The 19,553-nt window shown below is 40.9% G+C and overlaps 1 protein-coding gene across 13 annotated transcripts in view; it reads right to left on the minus strand.

Annotated features, from left to right (window-relative positions):
• Dnah11 (dynein axonemal heavy chain 11) overlaps nucleotides 1-19,553 on the minus strand; it is a 328,931-nt gene that overhangs the window by 70,934 nt on the left and 238,444 nt on the right. For 11 of the 13 annotated variants that reach the window (XM_031357847.1, XM_031357834.1, XM_031357836.1 and 8 more), the window contains 4 exons: nucleotides 18,831-18,965; nucleotides 12,905-13,075; nucleotides 6,599-6,834; nucleotides 4,277-4,399 (listed from right to left, as the gene is read on the minus strand). In XM_031357847.1, the coding sequence (XP_031213707.1) occupies nucleotides 4,277-4,399; nucleotides 6,599-6,834; nucleotides 12,905-13,075; nucleotides 18,831-18,965 (665 nt within the window). Of the gene's footprint in view, nucleotides 1-4,276; nucleotides 4,400-6,598; nucleotides 6,921-7,013; nucleotides 7,088-12,904; nucleotides 13,076-18,830; nucleotides 18,966-19,553 lie in introns of those variants that run through there. The other 2 variants (XM_031357835.1, XM_031357846.1) reach the window with 2 other exon arrangements.

A 19,553-nucleotide genomic window follows, 5' to 3' on the forward strand; every position in this document is an offset into this window, starting at 1 on the left:
AAAGAAGGAAAGGAAGAAAGCAAGTATGGAGGGAGAGATAGGAGGTGAAAGAAAATGGAGAGCGTAGAAGCTAAGTCTCTCCATATGGGACTGTTTGTGCCAAATAACATCCAAGAAGACCTAGCAAGGTTTTATTGTTCCCCACTTTTCTCATATGATGAAAAGGTACTCTCTGCTCCTTTTACTGGATATAGTTTCCCTGGAAGCTGAACTACTTCTCCATGTGGCTATTCTGTTTACCAGTTAGCCAAAATCTGATTAAGTGCCACATTCACATAGTCAACTGCTACTTCTCTTCGGGGAATAAATGTTTAAAAACAACCTCTATCTTTCAATGTCTGCTAAGAGAAGTCATTATCTCTTTCCACACATGTATTCCCACAACACCTCTATTTGTAAATCATACAACTATGTACTTGGCAGAAGACTGGAAATAACTTTTGATCTGTCCTTTTATCTCACCAGTAATGCCCAATTTATAATCATGGCTGATATTAACTTCCTCTCCCTCTCCCCCCCCCCTTCTCTTCCTCTCTCCTTCTCAAACTTGCTGTCACTGTGACAACAGGGTAGCTTCAGAAATGCAATCCCCACTGTGTACTTAAAAATTGTCATCACTTACCACTTGCTTTGCTCAGGCTTCTCAAAGATTTCCAGGAAGGTCTGGTGACAGTTGCTGTTGCCCATTGACAGGGAATGGCCCCTGGCTGTGTTTGGGGTTGAGGGAAGAATAATATGCCTACAGGGATAAGCTAACTAGTTGTACAACCATGAAAGCTTATGCTGGGGGTCCTGCCCACCTCTCTAGGCTCACCTCTCTTGTGCACACTGCCTTCCTCACATAGCCCACACAGACTCCCCACCCACTGGATTCTATTTGCTGTGGTCTAGAACTACTGGATGGTTTGAGTGTTTTGATATTTGGTATTAGGGCTCTCTGTCTAGGACTCCTGTCTCTGCCTGCCCATCTGATAAACATCTCCTCATGTTTTGAGACCTTCACTAACTATCAATGCAATCAGCTGTAACTTTCCCCATAAAATCTCTTCACATCTCCACTGTGGGAGCAAGAGATTAGTCTACGCAGCAATTTATAATGTTTCTGAGTTGGCTTTCACCCAAGGACATGTTCTGACATGTTCTTGTGAGCAGGGCACTTCATCACACTGAGTCTGCAGTCCCCTGCTGTGTCCTGATATACAGCAGTAGCTAGGGGTTCATTCTGTACCGAAAGGATATACACAGGGGCCACCCACACTCTAATCTCCGAAGAAACATTAAAACCTTCTGCACGTATGAATGAAGCAGACAAGACTGGAGATGCAGAGTTAATATTCCCCTGAAGCGAGTGGTTCTCACACACATGCTGAGGAGCGAGGATTGTTAAAGCTGGAACTGGAGTAATAGGTGGCTGTAAACCGCCTGATGCGAGTGCTGGGACCAAATTCAGGTCCTCTGGAACTGTTGCCAGTGCTCTCAGTGCTGAGCCAGTTCTCCAGTCTTCATCTGTTACATTCTTATGGAGCACATTAAATTTTCTTGGTTCAAAATGGTAAAATGAGGGGGTGGAGAGATGGCTCAGTGGTGAAGAACACTGACTGCTTTTCTAGAGGTCCCGAGTTCAATTCCCAGCAACCACATGGTGGCTCACATCCATTTGTAATGGGATCTGATGCCCTCTTCTGGTGTATATGAAGTCAGAACATTCACGTGTGTGTGTGTGTGTGTGTGTGTGTGTGTGTGTGTGTGTGTATGTGTGTGTGTGTGTATGATAAGTAAATCAATCTTAAAATGCTAAAATGATATAGGGCATCACAAGAGATATATACTGATTAAATGTTATTTTGGTTTAAAAATGTTTTTAGTTGCCATTTATTATTTACAGTACATGTGTACATGTATGTACATGTGAATGCCAAGGTGTATGTGTGGAAATAAGGGGACAATTTGCAGGAGTTGGTTTATCTCCATCTACCACGTGGGTGGTAGGGATGGAACTCAGTTTGTCAGCCTTGGTGACAGGTGCCTTTAGCTCCTGAGCTATCTTGTGGATCTGGATTGTTCTGGTCTGGCATTGTGAAGAAATTTAATGATCCCTGCATGTCTTGTGTTTAAACTCCAGCCTCTGGATCTTCCAGATGCCACTACTGCACCCAGCTTCAGGAGACATCATGCCTTAAACTTATCAGTGACGAGCAATTTCAGATCACAGAATCTCATATATGATGGAGAACCATCACATTTTTTATACATAAATTAGACTGTTGCAAGTTGATGTTAAAGCTCGGAGAATACATATTTTACTGACAAAAATTTTAGGTCTTCATAATAGAACCAGCGTCTTAATGACAAGGATTTCAGTTTGGCGCATCCCAGATTCTACACTGTACTTTTAACACATCATACAAAGCTGCAATTATATTTGTGTTAGGAGTTACAGTTTGTCAGGTGGCTTATTAGATTTTCTAAATGCATGTCTGGGTAAATTTTGGTTTATTAAACAATTATAAGTTGTCAGTCACTCTAAATTGATTTACTTGAGAAGCTGTATAATAAATACCATAGTAATTGACTGGAGACTAAGAGTTAGTCACCCTTACATCTGCCCACTTCCACTTTCAGGAGAAATTCAGCAGCACAAAAGGAGACAGACACTTCAGAGATAGAGGGACAGACAAAGAAGAATGAGTTTGAGGACGTTTTACCTCAGTGAAGAAAAACAAGAAAAAATGAAAAAAAAAATTATTCGATGAAGTCAGTTTAGGAATGATTTATGTGTTCATCTGTACACATGCATGTGTGTGCATGTGAGTGAGGAACTGTCCATAACTGTGTCATGGTGCCTATGTGGAGGCTAGAGGCAGGTGCCCATCCTTACCTTCCACCTTGTTTGAGACAAGGCACAGTATTATTCTTTACTGTACACAGCAGGCTAGCCTGCCTTTGAGAGTCTATGAATCCTCTTTCCTCCACCTCCCACCTCATAGTAGGATGTCTGGCATAGACAAGTGCCACCACACTCAGCTTTATGTAGAATATAAACTCAGACCCTATGCTTGCACCACCATGTTCCCATCCTCAAAGATGACGTCTTGACTAAAGCAGCCTAGTCTCTTTAATCAGCCCAGGCAGGCTTGATTAAAGATGTGACTCCTGCTTCCAACTGGCTTAGAAAGGTGACAGAATGACTCACCTGAAGTGGTTTTGATGCCCCTAGGAGGATGTTCGGCCATGTAACATCCCAAGGGGAATGAAGCTATTTGGACAGTTACACCTATGACTGGGAAAGGGGCAGTGTACAGTCCCCTCTTGGTAACTTATCACTGGGTGTGTGGGTGTGGTTTCAGGGATATGGAGATAAACTCTCTTTTGAGAGAGAGACAGAGACAGAGACAGAAGGAGAGAGAGAAAGAGAGAGAGAGAGGGAGAGAAAGACATAGAGAGAGACAGAGACAGAGACACAGAGAGACACAGAGAGAGTAATATGTATATATTAAAAGTTGGCACATGACGTTTTTAGATGCTATTATATTACCTTATGCTATTATATGGTATTTAGATGCTATTATACTACTATATGTTGATAAAAAATGGCCATTTAAAGTCTATTTTAAGAACATACTGGACTAGCGAGATAGCTCAGTGGGTAAGAGCACTGACTGCTCTTCTGAAGGTCCTGATTTCAGATCCCAGCAACCACAAGGTGGGTCACAACCACCCGTAATGAGATCAGATGCCCTCTTCTGGTGCGTCTGAAGACAGCTATAGTGAATTACACTGGAGTGAGCAGGGCTGGCAGAGGTCCTGAGTTCAGTTCCCAGCAGCCACACACATGCTAGCTCATGGCCATCTGTACAGCTAAAGTGTACTCATACACATAAAGTAAATAAAATAAATCTTAAAAAACATAACATACTAACTAACAAGTGAAGTGTAGAAAGGACAGACAGACGGAGTGTTCTGCAAGATGCTGAGGTTAGAATAAGCTGTATGAACTGAGCATGCTGGACTATTCTCAGATGACAGTATATTCTCAGTCTATGATGCAGGAAGTAAATACACGGTGGGGGCAGGGGAAGCTTGCCAAGAGGAATGAGGGGTGAGTTCCGGTTATCTGAGGTTGCCTTGGCTGCAGGGTACAGGTGTCATGGAATGGAGTTCAGAAATGTCATCAAATAGATGCCAGTGAATGGTGTCTGTGTATGAGGCCAAGAAGCAGAGCTAGCAGCAATTCACTTGGCAGAGGAATAGCTTTAAGAAACAACATAATACGCACTTTCCTTTCTTACTGGTGTTCCTGCCAAGCAGAGGACCCAGGACTGCATCCACTGTCTCCTTGATGTTCTCAATTAAGATGACATCACCGAAGGCCAGGGCTGCCTCAATGGTGTTTAAAAACCTGAAAGTGTAGTCAGAATCCAGATAGTAAGCAAGACAATGTAAAGAAGCATAGAAAAATGTTCAAAATTATCATAATTAAACTGTATTTTATGTAGCTATTTTAAACAAACTTACAGGAAACTTTATAGCACAGTATAAAGGAAGCTTTTATAAAAGAGGACTTGGACCCCTCTCAGGATTACACCAGAAATTAGGGGTCACATTTTGAGAGAAATTTTATAGTCCAATATAAACTAATTGCTTCTGGTAACAATCAGTGTTTGAAATAACTACAAAGGCTCTAAGTATTATATATATATATATATATATATATATATATATATATATAATTATATATATATATTTACTCCATTTGCCCATTTAGAATAAATGAACCTAAGGCTGGAGAGATTGCTCAGCGGTTAAGAGTTCTGGCTGATATTCCAGAGGTCCTGAGTTCAATTCCCAGCAACTGCACACTGGCTCACAACCATCTGTAATGGGATCTGATGCCCTCTTCTGTCTGATGTCCTGTTCTGTCATACAGACGTATATGTAATTAGAGCACTCATATACATAAAATGGATAACTAAATTTTTATTTATTTATTTATTTATTTATTTATTTATTTATTTGCAGGTACAAGAAAGGACTTTATTAGTGAGGTGGGGCAGGGAAGGGCGTGACAAATCACAACCACCACTATGGAATCACACAACTATGAATTCCAACTTGGGGAAGGACAGTGAATAATTTAATCTAGACTCATATCTTCCTCTTTGTCTTTCTTATCTTTTGTGTTGCACTCCTTGGGATCTGATTTGGCATTGTTGTGCATGGCTTTGGCACACATTCGTGTGTGTGTGTGTGTGTGTGTGTGTGTGTGTGTGTGTGTGTGTGTGTAGGCCAAAGGCCAACTTTTGGTACTGTTTCTCAGGAGCTATCTGTCTTGTTGTCTGTGACTGCACTTGCTGCTGGCCAGCAGCTCCAAAGATGCACTTGACCCATCTTCCCAGTGCTGGGATTTCAATCCTTATCTCTCTTTTGCTGGAGACTGAACTCAAGTCCTCATGCTTTCAGGGCAAACACTACTGACAGCTTGTCTACGTCAGGGTTTCTATTTCTGCACAAACATCATGACCAAGGAGCAAGTGGGGAAGGAAAGGGTTTATTTAGCTTACTTCCACATTGCTGTTTATCACAAGGGAAGTCAGGACTGGAACTCAAGCAGGTCAGGAAGCAGGAGCTGATGCAGAGGCCATGGGGAGATGTTCCTTGCTGGCTTTCTTTTCCTGGCTTGCTCAGCCTGCTCTCTTATAGAACCCAAGATTTCCAGCCCAGGGATGGCACCACCCACAAGGGGCCCTACCCCCTTGATCACTAATTGAGAAAATCCCCCACAGCTGGATCTCATGGAGACACTTCCCCAAGTGAAGCTCTCTTCTCTGTAATAACTCCAGCCTGTGTCAATTTGACACACAAAACCAGCCAGTACACAGCTATCTTCACAGCCCTCAGCTTCTATACCTTTAAGTGCTACAAAGTGGTAAACTGTTACTTATTTCATGTCTGCTTTCCAAAAACAATCTCTCCCTAACCAAAATAATGTTCGAGATTGGCAAGGTCTGTGTCTCAAAGCTGCAGAAACTCTGGAGTTCACTACATAGGAAAAGACAGGAGAAGACTCAAGGCAGGAGGTCCAAAAGAATCCATTCAACACTGAATCAAAGCTAACCAGAGCTCACAGCACCCAGGTGCTGAGACCTCACTGTTATGAGTCACAGTGACATGGTACCTAAGTAGACTCAGCTTCCAAAAATGACCAATAAAGCTAGTCTAGGAGATTAGGCATCCAGTAAGGGAACCCACAAGCATGTTAGCATTATCCCTAGGCAAAGAATACATTCAGAGCTGTGACTGTAATTATCATTAGCCTACAGGCATGATTCTTATGTTACCACATACCCAGCACTCTAGAGAAGGAACACATCACATTTCCATTCTTAGCCCAGGGAATTAATGCATTTTCAGTCTCAGATACAATATTTTTTTCCCTTTAACTAATTGGATGCTGCCTAACATGAGTGCCTTTCAACAGAAATACCTTATAGGAAACATGAGCTAGCAAATCGACAAGTGGGATCAAACTGTGATGCTGTAAAAAGGTCAAGGCTTTATCCAGATCAGACCCACTTCCCAGCAGGTAACACCCACATACCCTTTCTGGCCTAAGTGTGTGACTTTCAGGTCAGGCCCGTACTTATTCTTGATCCACTTAATTCCCTGTTGCTGGGGATCGATCATCAGGGGCCAGCGCTCGCAGTGAGTTAGAATGGTGGCATTTTCAGTTGACATCCTGTCGCTGGGTAGCCCTTCGTTATTCCAGGTGGCAATTGTAGCATCGTCTGTCAGCATGGCAATCAAGTCCAGCCCTTCTGCTATTGGGATGGAAACCTTTGAAATCAAAGTTGAATGGCATCAGCTAGCAGCATGGCAGAGGAGAAGGGTTGATTGTGGTAGACAAGAAAATGAGCCCGAAGCTAAGAGAAAATGAAGTCAGGCAACACATGAATTCTCTGCAGACTTCTCAAAGCCAAATGCAACTTGTATTGTGAAACTGACTGAACACAGACCTTTCAAATCTTGTCAGCTGTGAATTCAGGAACTATTTTATTAACTTCATCCACCTTGCCTCCCTTTCTGGAGTGGGCTAATCAAGTCTGTGCCGTTTGCTGAAACCATGTCACTGTCACCAAAATGGACAAGATTAGGTTACCTTTCAGGGATAAAGCCTTGCGCTCCTCATCCTGGGCCTTGGAACCTATTGCTACTTTCGGCAATTTTTCTGACAGTCTTTCCCATGTTTTCTTTAGAATCTTAGCCTTGCTCTCCCATCCTCTTGTTTTGGTGCAAACCTGCCTTCCCCAAGCCCAGCAACTCTCAAACCTAGGCTGTCTATTATAGTCAATGGGATCATAAACAAATCTCTCAACAGGTTTCATCTCTTTAGCCCAAAGGCAGCTCCAACTGACATTAATACATTTAGACAGTTTTTCTTCTTTGTAGCTCTATTCACCATGAATGTGTGCCAGAGAAGCATGGCCCAGGAGCAAACTTCACTTAAGGGTTTTCTGAAATGGAGAGACTTCGTATTCTGAGTGCTCCCATCACTGAAAAAGGGGAATGAGAAAGGATGCTCATTCTTCTCTGGAGGTCAGCCTGACTACCACCCCTCTATCCTTAGCTAAAACATTAGCTCAGAGGCTGACATGGTCCAGCTGTACAGTCCTACCTGTGTCATTTCACCTTAATGATTACTTCCCTTTGCTTGCTCTTGGCTTCCCAAGTTTTGCTGTTAACTCTCAAGTACCTGAATGCATAGAAGGAACCTACTCTCTGTCCATCCTAGTATCCTGGGGAGGCATGTCAGAACAAGATCATATGTATCTTCCTCTTTAGGTACTCATCTCTCTCCATGGGTGATAGCACCATCTTTAGTGTAGGACTGCAGTTACTGCTCTTGATCTTAGAAAACATGAAATTATTTTACAACTCGCTTGACATTTCAAATCCAATTCTCTGATTTTGTACCTCTCTTCCCTCTTTATATACCTTATAGCCTTAGAACATCTAGGCTGTTACCTTACCATGGGTTTTCTTTCTTATGGTAAATTATACACAACATAAATATTGCTTTTTAAATATCCATAGTCCAGTATCAATAAGTACTCATAGTATCATATCACCCACCTCCATCTACAGATCTTTCTTATCCTCCCAAACTGAATCTAATATCTATTCAGAACATCCTCCATTCCCTCCACCCCAGCCCCAGCATCTACTACTTCTGTGTCTGTCATTATGAATCTAACTTCTCTGTCTCACACAAGTAAATTCATACAGGGTTTGTTCTTATTCCTGCATCATTTAAGTCAGAAATATGTCTGCTATATTTATCCATGCTGCAGATTTCCTGTTTTATGTTGACTAATAGTCTATTCTATGTCTATGCAACATAAAAAAAAATCTGTTCACCTGTCCCTGGATTTCTTCCACCTCTTTATTTGTTATTAGCAATGTTTCTAGGTATTTGAGCATGCAAACATATGTTGGAATCTCTGCTTTTATTTCTTTGGGGCATATATTCATGAGTAGGGTTATTCAGTCATAATTATAATTGTGTATTTATCTTACTATATTTTATCTACCTTCAGCTAAACTCGGGTTTCTAGCTAGCTTAAAATATGCCTCTTATACTTTAATTTTCTTCTGCCAGTCCCATGAACTCCCTGCTTCCTATACTTCTGGCTATCTGCCTCAGAACTTTGTGCCTGACTGGACTCAGTATCCCTGTCTTCTCAAGTCATGCTTAGACCTTGAGGCAAGCTTCGTTACGATGACAATAGTCATGATAAATAAAGACTTTGGTTCCCTTGGGGACCTCCTATGCCAACATAAAGTTCAATCTACTGTTCCTGATGGGAAATGGGGGATTAGAACATGTGCCCCTTGAAAGTCCTGTCACTCACCTCCACTCCTCTGTGTAATGTCATCTATATGACAGAATTATGGGGTACACATCACACACACCTCCATATCAAAATGACAGAATGATGCATCAATTCATCTACATTTCTCTTTAACTTCTAACATTCAGACTCTTAAACTACCTGTGTTTCTGGGTTTTCTTCCTAGCACTGCAAAACAAACAAGCAAGCAAGCAAGCAAGGGTTGCACTAAAGGAGAGAGGCATGCTGGGAGATGGGGTTTCCATCATATCTAATGTTGGATAAGCTTTATTGAAAGAGGAGTTGATGGCTGGGAGATGCAGAATGTCCTCAAAGAAGATAATCCTAGGCAGAGAAGGAAGGCAGTGCAAAGGCCAGAGGTCGAACTACTTGGAACATATATGAAGTGGATGGCAAGACAAGAGCAGAAGAGGAAGGAAATCAGAGTAAGATCCAGGGAAACAATCAATAACCTGTAAAAGTCTGAAGCTTTTGTAGAATGTTTGGATTTTGTTCTGAGTGCAATGGAGAATTATTCAAGGGATTTAAGAAGAAAATAGACATTCATTTTTGAAATCTCAGACAGGGTGTTATATTCAGAGGCACTTTAAGGGACAGACAGAAAAGTGTTTGTGGATTCTTATAATAATCTAAGAGAACATGATGCCTTGGACCAGTATGGTAGTACCAGAAGTGTCAGAAAACACTTGACTCTCAGTATATACAGCTTCCTGAATGGACTGGGTGTAGATGTGATATGAAAGGGAACATGGAGGTGACAGCAGGGAGTTGCCAATAAACACAGGAAAAGCCAAGTGGAGGGGGTTCTAAGGGCAAGTCAGGAGATCATACTACTGCATCTGAGGCAACGTTCAGACATTCAAGTACAGGGGCCATATAGCTGGGTTGGAGGCACACATTGGAAGGTTAGCAACATAAGGATGGCATGTAAAGCCATTACCTGGATAAAAGATAAAGATGGTGTGAGTGGAAACAGAAGTGTTTGCAGGTGGGAGTCCTGGATGTCAGTATTAACAGCTTGGAATGTGGGGGTGGGACTGGGAGAGTCAATGAAGCCCAAGAACTGACCAGCAGAGTAAAATCAGAGAGGGGGTGTTTTCCAACCAAGTGAAGAAAGCATAGATGTCAGGAGGCACAGTTAAGTCTGTGGAGTGCTGCCAACAGCCAAACTCAAGGAAAACGGCAAACCTTAGCACTGTACACAAACTCTGATAGGTAGATGTTGGGATAAAAGCTTGTCTAGAGTGACCAGGAGTGTGCAGGAGAGGTTGGCCCTCTAAGGATTCACACAGAAGGCGGCATATGTGAGCCTAAACAACGATCAGGGATAAATTAACTGTGTTTCTAAGCTGTCGTGTTGCCATGTCAAACAGCAGATGTCAAATAACTCTTCTTATCCTTGCATGCTTTTGAGCACTAGTCTATTCTAGCTTTCTGCATCCCCTACAGAAGGACTTGGTTGTAATTCCATAGTTTTAGGATATATGTTTAATGTCTTGAAAGGCAAGGGTATCTTATGGTTCTATTTTAAAATTATCTTAGCTGTCCTTAAAAGCATATCCTTCATCAAACTGTACAATCATTGAGTCAAGTGAAAACACAATTTTCCTTGGCTCTCTAACTTGAATCAAATTGAGTATATTCACTAAATAAGCCATGACTGATACATTCATTTAGACTATCTATATATAACTTATATAGTAATATAAATTAAATATATAGTAAATAATAATACATATTAAAATAATATGTATTGTTCAATTTATGTGCATTTGTGAGAACATTTGAGGACAACTAATTCTCAATGTTCTGAGAAGAGTTTCTTCCAAAGTTACCTTACCAATATCTAGGTCATCAATAAATGACATGCTTGGTTTACAGATTTATAATTTCCACAAATCATATTTGATAACTAGTTTGCATCTAATCCAATAGATGGCCTAGGATATCCCCCAGGCAAATTGACAATCCAAAGAAAGGCAAGAGATACACACAGACACACAGAGCTCCTATATACTGAGGAGAAATACAGAAACTGCTAGAAAAAATTCAGTTAAACAGTAGCATTGATGACCTATTATAGATTCTTCTGTTCCAGCCACCCTGCCACAGCCATTGCACACATCCAGGATATGATTTCCCACCTCACTGCAACTGAATATGGAGGAAAGGGTGGCAAAGCAGCTGAGAAATACCCATGTTTGGCTCCACAAGGACAAGCATTTGTTATATTTATGCAGTATGTTCTAGGATTCTCTCCTCCTAGCAGAATCTCATTTTTTTCTCACAAACTATGGAGTAGTGTCCTTTAGTTTAGCTATGCCCAGGGATGAGCAGTAGAAGCTGGTCAATTTAAAGTCTGACTCAGTATGGTGACTTACAAATCATTAAGGGTACAGAGCTGTGGTGACTAAAAACCACATGGGGTTTCCTGGGGGAGAATCTTCGGTTCATAGATAAACAGGCCTTCTGTGGAAATTAATACTTGTTCGTGAATATTACATGGAAATTGTAATTTTGCTTTGGTCACATATTTAAGAGGTCAACTTGGACAAGTTAGTTAATTTTAGAATCTTACGATCTTTTCAAAACAGTTTATTTTTTTCATAGACTCCTAGGATTTGAATTAAATGGAAAAAAATAAAAACCAACTGATAGGGAATTTTCTAGAAGCACAAATGACTTTAAACTAGCAGTTAAAGACCAGTTTTAAAACTGACATAGAAAAGGCAAGTTTCTAGTGTAGAAAACATAAACTGATTTGGCACATAAGTTTATACTTCAGCACAAGTGAGCAGTTATACCAGGAAGACAATACTCAATAGCTTTCATGTTAGCAGTGAATTTCCTCATCATTCTAGGAGAATGAGAATTCCTCTGTACTAATGGTGAATGTAGAGAGAAGCATTAAAGAGGGTACCTGTCGGTCTGCAGTAGTCCTAGGATGACCTGGAGAAACACAAGGAGAGTCAAGCATGGAGAAGACAAGGTGGAGAAGATAAAAAGACAAGAGGAGAAACAGACAGTGACCACTTTAGAAACTCAGAGTGACCCAAGAACTGGGTAAAATCAGCAGACTGACTCATACCTAGTCAGATCCTTGATGATATTTAAAGATCAGCCTTGAAATTTAGAGAATAACACCCATAATCTCATATAAGAAGTCTTCAATCTAAAGCAAGTTTTGACATTTATAGGTGTGTGAAATAATTTAGTTACAATGGGACTTTTCCATGAAAATGATGAATTATGTACCTCTAGTGATGAGCTTCCCTGAAAACACTGATTTTCTTTAAATCACCAACTTTCCTTTGGCATATATGTAGTTGTGAGAAAAGCTACTGTGAATCCTGAGATACAGTTGCCTTGGCACACTAACACACAGAAGGTTGAAGATGTCTTGACGTGCTAGTGAAGGATAAGAAGACTGGAAGGCAACTTCATCAATCACAAGGGTGGTGTCACAAGAAGACTGTGGTCTGGACAGCAGGTGGGTTGACTTCCTGCTTTGTGGTGGGAATTGTTGAAAATTTTTGCTCCTCTGTTTTTTCAACCACACATGGGAGATCTTAAGCCACAGAATTTCAAATATTTCAGCTCTTTGATTTTATGTCATCTATGGACTTCATGGTCCAAATGCATGGTAAGCTTCTTTTTAAATGTCACTTTACAAAATGCTGCACTTTAATTTGAAAGTAATCTTGAAAAATTCTTAATAAATATCAATATTAGAAAGAAAACAAAATGCTACATGATGTTCAATAAGCTAACACTCTGACTTTGCTTCCTATTGTCTTGTAAAATGCACCCTCTAACCACGAGTCAATATTCTTTTCATCTCAGGTACAAATCATCATTTAAATGAGACAAATAGAACAAGATGTTAGAGATGCCATTACAGAGGTACTAGGTACCCTGGCAAACATACACTGGTCACTGATGGGATTCCTTTGCAACACTTTCCTCATGTTGACAGAGCGAATGATGAGCCTCACCTTCTGCTGAAGAAACGGAATCCACTTGTGGTCCACCAGTTCCTGACGATACTGTCTTGTGAAGGACCCAATGTAAGACACAAATGCTGCCGTGAGCAGCACATCTCCACACAGTGTCTTCTCTTGAGTTTCAAAGGACTTAATGGACTGACCCCATCGAATCTTCTCTGACTGAAGGATAAAATTACCCATACGTAATTACAGGGTGAGCGTCAACTTGCAAATGCTTAATGCAATTACCTGACAACACAGTTCAGGGCTACGGCCTCCTGCATCATCTCTAGGGAAAGAGAGTGGAACTGGGTGGAGCAACTGCTATAATCTTTTGCATGTCTGAAACCCATCATCACCACACAGTTCTCCCACTCTCTTCAGTCAAGTTTAGCATCACATGATATGAGCTCATTCACATCTTGATTTCTTGGTGGTACTAACTCTTTAATCATGATGGGAGCCCTTTTAACAGGTCAATCAATTGCTTCCCTGTCCCTATGGAAGACTAGAGCTAAGACCCCTGCTGTAAGTAGGTAATGTTAGGACTGTATGTTTAAAAAAAATATCTCGCTATGCAATGCTGCCTGGCCTCCAATTGGCTACGCTTCTACTTCAAACTCTCCAATGCTGATACCCCATGGCTGTGTAAGGCCATGCTCAACTGCTAGAATTCCTGAAGTCAGCCTGGCTAGTCTACATTCTTGCCCTCTTTTTTTGGTCAACAGCACTATACTGCCTAAACCAACATTTTTTTTTTTCTTAATATATTGGCTATTGGCTGACCAGACAAAGAAAATTGCCAAACATCATTCATGTTAATTAATTAAAACATACAGCTTAAATAACCACTTATTTTGAATTCTGTTAATTAAAGAGTGATTCTAGTAGTAACCAAATTTGGACCATTTTTCTAGTATAATCATTAAATCAGTGGAGGGAGCTCTGAGCCATGTTAAATGATGGGAATCAGGACCTAGCTGGCTTCAGTGACAATACACTCAGAAAGTGTGTGTTGAAGTCCTTCTATTTAGTGGGCTGGTCAGGTGAAATCTGATTTACAGGTTAAGTATGTAGAGCCCTTAATATTGGATTTGTATAAAACTGCAATAAATATGTATGGATTGCCTGAGCTGCAGGACAGTTTACTAATTCACTCCCTTTTGAGGGATGTTGAAAATTAATATAATATTCTAAGGACATAAAAATTAATAGGAGCCAAAATAATCAGAAATTTCATAGGATAAGGAAAGAGAATCCTAAGACTCTTCCTTCCTTTCAGGGGGAAAAAAAAGGCCAAGGAAACATAACTGACAGATGACACAAAAACTATTATCTCAGCTTCCTACAAAACCATAAGAACATGGGTGGGTGTGTCCCAGAGCAGCTCACAAGAGCATCCCAGACAGTTCTCAGAGCTGGTCAACAGTCTCTATTACCATCCGAGTTACCCTGTTTAAGACAGGAAGTCCAGCTATTAGTCTTCAGAATTCATTACTTTCCTTCCTCAGCCACAGACAATACATCCGGTTTGTTCAGGACGTCCCCGCCTCGCCTCTGCTCATCCACCCACTATCTGTGTTGTTGTTTTGTAAATGATAATAAAGGGTACCTACCTCATTCTCCAAAAACACCTCTGGACTTGAAGGTTTACTAAACACAGACTTATTGGCTGTTGAGAGCGTCAATAATTTCATCCCACCACCCCTGCGGCATAAATCATTACTGACACTGGCTAACAAGGGTTTAAGAGTTGGAACTTGTCCTGTAATAAATTTCCGGACAGTTAAAAATCACTATAATTTTATTCTAATGCATTATAGATTGCCTGTAATGTCATCCTGGCTGGGGTGACCCATTTCTAATTTTGAACAGCTGTTCAGCTCAGGAGTTAGTTAATGATTAAATATAAATTGCCTGATTTATTAGTCTGAATGGCTGAGCTTCCAGGTCAATGCTATACAGAGAAAATCATCAGTCTTGATGCTTTTCAGAAGTTAACTGTCTCCTGTTCTAGTCAGAAAGAATTTATCCTCACAGGAAAAGAACTGACATGTTCAATTAATCCTTCAAAAATATATTTTTCCTACTTAACAACTTACAAGTTTACCCCTCTTCTTATTGTCTAAATTAGCATAAGTCCAGGCTTTGAGACTCTCCCTGTGAATTAGAGATACTGGGAAAACCCTGCCTCTGTCATGATAGAATCTTTAAGTATCTAAGAAGCAGTCTAATTACATGATATTTTTTAATGTACCTTGCAAGTGGTAAACATGTCAACTACTTAAATCTTACCATATTAAGTGGAAGTAGCTGTAAGGACTAGAAATAGTGAACTTCCTCAACTAATCTGAAGAGTCTTCAAAGAATTCTCTCTCTCTCTCTTTCTCTCTCTCTCTCTCTCTCTCTCTCTCTCTCTCTCTCACTCACTCTCTCAAGCAAAAGAAACTCCAATAACCCATTCATTCAAAAATATCTATTAATGACTAGTCCCTGCCTGGGATCAAGTAGTTTAAAATATATGAAGCTCCTATTGTCAATAAGTTTATGTTTATATATATGTATGCATCCCCCCCCCTCTCTCTCTCTCTCTCTCTCTCTCACACACACACACACACACACATGAATCTGGGAATATCGGGAAGATTGGGTAGAAGGACTGTACAGTCAGAGTCAGGGAGGATCCAGGCCCAACAGTATCTTCTGGATATGACAGGATCCTTGTACTCATGAACTCACAGCAGCCATGATTGCTAGTATAAGACCTGAACAAGATCAAGCCAGTCAGTACTCAGCAAGAATTGTGGAGGAGGGGCTCACAAGGTTCCACCCCTCACTGAGGAGCTTTTGGCAAATGAGAGATGCTGAGGGTAGGAGAGTGAGCTTTCTTTATGTGCTTTATCTGTATAGGTCCATGGTAGGCTGCTCGTGATCCAGTGAATGTCCCTACACCCGTGCACATTTGGGCAGTACTAACTGGACTTAGTGTGTAATAAAACAAAAAGAAGAGGAAGAATTGAAGACAAAGTTGGTAAGATGTTGGGGGAAGAGTCTGGAAGGAGTTGGGGTGGATATGACTTAAACACACTAAATTTATATATGAACTTGCCAAAGTGAAAGTGAGAATGTACCTTGACATATGTGGATATCTGTGCTGTGAGATATTATGAGAAAGCATAGTTCAGAGGAAGCAAGAAACAATATAGAGCTTGGTGAGTGTGTGAGAGTGTGAGTGTGAGCTTGAACAGGGCAAACTGAATACACGGACACACCAAGGTCTGAGAGAGCCATATGCTGAATAGAGCTTTTGGCAAGGAATTGAGGAGTCAGCCACCTGTAATACCGACCCATGTAGGACCTGAAGAGGAGAAGGCCAAAGCCACAGGTAGACTCTCGGAGGACAACCAAGGAAGGTATGGAAATGCAGCAGGAGAAACATCGAGGCATCCAGGGGCCAAGTCACTTAAAGTCTTCGGAGAGTGCTTTGAGGAAGGTGATTGGCTACTAGAGAGAGCTCAGGCAAAGTGGTGGCATTGGGCTGGCTGAGCCTTTATGCTGCTTCTCAACGGTAAGGAGAGAAGCGGGCCTCAGTGAGCAATGAGGAGCATGGGACATACTCCAGAGAGATGCTGGAAATGAGGACCAGCAAGGAAGGTGAGAAGCAATAAGACCGACTTCCACAGCAGTACCACAGACTCTCCAATAAATTGACTGTGAGTCGCCATGAGGAACTAAGGCCAATCCAAAGCTTAAAAGGCTTTGCCAGAAGTACGAGAGAAGATTGCTGGGACTGAGAGTGTACACAGGACAACCTTGTACTCACACTATAACATGAGCTTCAGAAGCATGGTGCACTAAAGTTGTAGCAAGCTTAAATTGGACTTTAGAAAGCAGTATAAGGTTGGTGTGGTAGCTCATGCTTGAAATACAAGTATTTAGGAAGCTGAGGCAGGAGGATCACCATGAATCAGAAGCCTGTCTCAGTTACACTGTAAGGCTAGCCTGAGCTGGAGAGTTAGACTATTTCAGAAGTATGTATATGGGTGTGTGGGGGGGCAGGGAAGTATGTGTTTGGGTGTGTGTGGGGGAGGGAGTGGGTGTGTATGTGTGGGCAGAATAGATAGTCTAATACAGTCATAAGAAGCCAGGTCACTGTGGACTCCTGCTTCTTCAGATCTTTTTTTTTTTGTGCTAAGAGAACCTAGTTTTGAATAAGATGACCATGTGCCCAGCCCCTCATGTTATAGACTGTGATTCAGTGAGCCAGCAATAATTCCATCTCTTAGCTTTCTAGCCTATTTTGCAATTAGGCGTGGCCAGCCCAGTTCCATAAGTATATTTAAATGGGAGTTTGCCAGACCACTTGCCAGGAAAGCTAGATGTTTTATAATAAGAGAAAATCTCAGATACCTAGTTTTTTCTTTATGTATAAATTTGAAATTGTAGTGCATATCCTCAGCAAAAAGGAAGTGTTCAGAGGAGTAGACAATAGACTGTAGCAGCTTTGTGGGGCGGGAGGCAGAACCCATAAGGGCCACTGGCCATGTGCTGGGCACAGAGAAGCAGGGAAAGAGAGAAGCATCTTGCCATTAATCACCTCGGCGAACACTTACCATTGCCTGCCTTTGGCCTATTGTAAGTCTTAGATGAAGAAATTTCTACTTATGTTTCTTGTTTATCTTTTTTAAATTGTCATAGTAAACATGAAACTCATCACAATTGCACATGGATAATGTACTTTATGCATTATTCAAATCCCCATTTAAGGGACAAGAAAACAGAATAAAAGAGCCTCAAAGACTTGTCTCAATCATTTAATGTGATATAACAGAACACATAAAATTTTGTGTCAGCAACTTATCACATCTGAGGTCATGTTCAGCTGTGCATGCTCATACATGGGAGAGTTAATGAGAATTACTCTAAGACTTGTATCAGAAGAAAGCCATTCATGTTAGTGTGTCAGTGACCCATAAGAAAAGTGAACACCACAAACATAAACTGTCACTTTTAGTATAATAGTATGGTCTGCTGGTGTCAGTCAATGGCAAACTTCCTAGTAGGTGTCCTGACCTGTATATTGTATCTTAGGGAAAACTACCAAAGAGAGAAAAAAGGGTGGAAAAAAAATAAGTGGATGACCTGCCAGCCAGCATACCTCATCATCTCAAAGTGGCTAAAACACAACTAAATCCTGACAAAACCAGTATTTTTTTAATTAAAACGTTACTATAAAAAAACTTGCAAATAAAAAAAGATATACTTAAATTAACCAGACACAAAGTCTACACATCCCAGGGAACTTCTCTAGAGTTAGAACAATCATTCTGAAGCTGTGGAAGTCCATGATGCGTTTTACAGTAATGAAAAGTCATGAAAGAAAGTATAAAGCTAATTGTTCAGTTCTAACTCTAACTCTGTCACAGATCTTTGTTTTCCTTTCTTTTCTTTCTTTCCCTTTTCCTTCCTTCCTTCCTGCTCTCCTTCCTTCCTTTCTTCCTTTCTTTTGGTGGTAGAAAATAATAAAAGTATAAAAACCAGTGTCTGTTTTGACATGGATATATATACATACGTGTGTGTGTGTGTGTGTATGTGTGTGTGTGTGTGTGTGTGTAACTGGTTGGTCATTTTTGCTTTGTTTTCAGGCAGAGTCTGGTATTAGTCACTATGACCTAGAACTTGCTTCGTAGCTGAGGTTGACTTTGAACTCCTAGTCCTCCTGCCTCCAAATCCCAAATGCTGAGCTTATAAGCATATACCTCCATGTCTGGGTCTATGGTTGTTGGCTTTCTCCTTCTGGTAACTTGTATCCTTAAGTCTGAGTAATGATTAAACATTCTCCAACACTATGTTTAGTTATTCATTGAGAACAAATGACCATCCAATTCAAAACCACCAGCCTGAATGTTTTGTGAGAGTTTTGAGGAAAACTTGCCTCAAGTTCACTGACAAGTTTGTTGGCTAGGTCAATCGTCTTATTGGTTTGATTTACTTCTTCCTGACACCGGACCTTCTCAGCTGTTGCCTTTTCAAATGAAGCTGTAAGTCTGCTCAGATTATGATCCAGATCCTAAAAGAAGGAATCAAAATTAACTTCAGAGATGTTTTTAGTCATAACAAACTGTTTTTAGTTATAACTCTGGAAGACACCTGCTGACTCAAAAATGAGTCCCCTTCTTTCCATTGCTCTTGTACATGCATATTTATGAAAGAAAGGAAGCTATGATGATGACCAATATGTCAGAGGCACCCTAGACAATAGCTTGCTATATGGCAAGCTATTCCTGCTACCTCTCCTCTGGGTGAGGTGCACAGAGGACTGGATCGAGTGATGTTCCCTAAGACTCAAATATACTATGAGTATCCAATATCCAATCCTTCTGTTTGGATGCGTAAGTCCCATCCTCCAGGAGTAGCTAGGCCATTTATTAGTTTAGAGCAGAGGCTATCTCACTCTGTAACCCAGACTGATTTGATCTCTCAACTGCCCTCCCTCTGCCTCTTGAGTGCTGGGGTTATAGGTATGTGCCCGTGTGACACCTGTGCCAATGGTGGAGGTTTGTTTGTGCTTTTATACCTTCTGACTCTTTATTCTGTACAGAGCTGACACAAGGAAGAAAAATGTCAGTTACTAGACCCCTTCAGACCACATCAATCT

This window comes from Mastomys coucha, unplaced genomic scaffold (genome assembly GCF_008632895.1).
Source record: "Mastomys coucha isolate ucsf_1 unplaced genomic scaffold, UCSF_Mcou_1 pScaffold6, whole genome shotgun sequence".
In the NCBI taxonomy this organism is placed as follows: domain Eukaryota; kingdom Metazoa; phylum Chordata; class Mammalia; order Rodentia; family Muridae; genus Mastomys; species Mastomys coucha.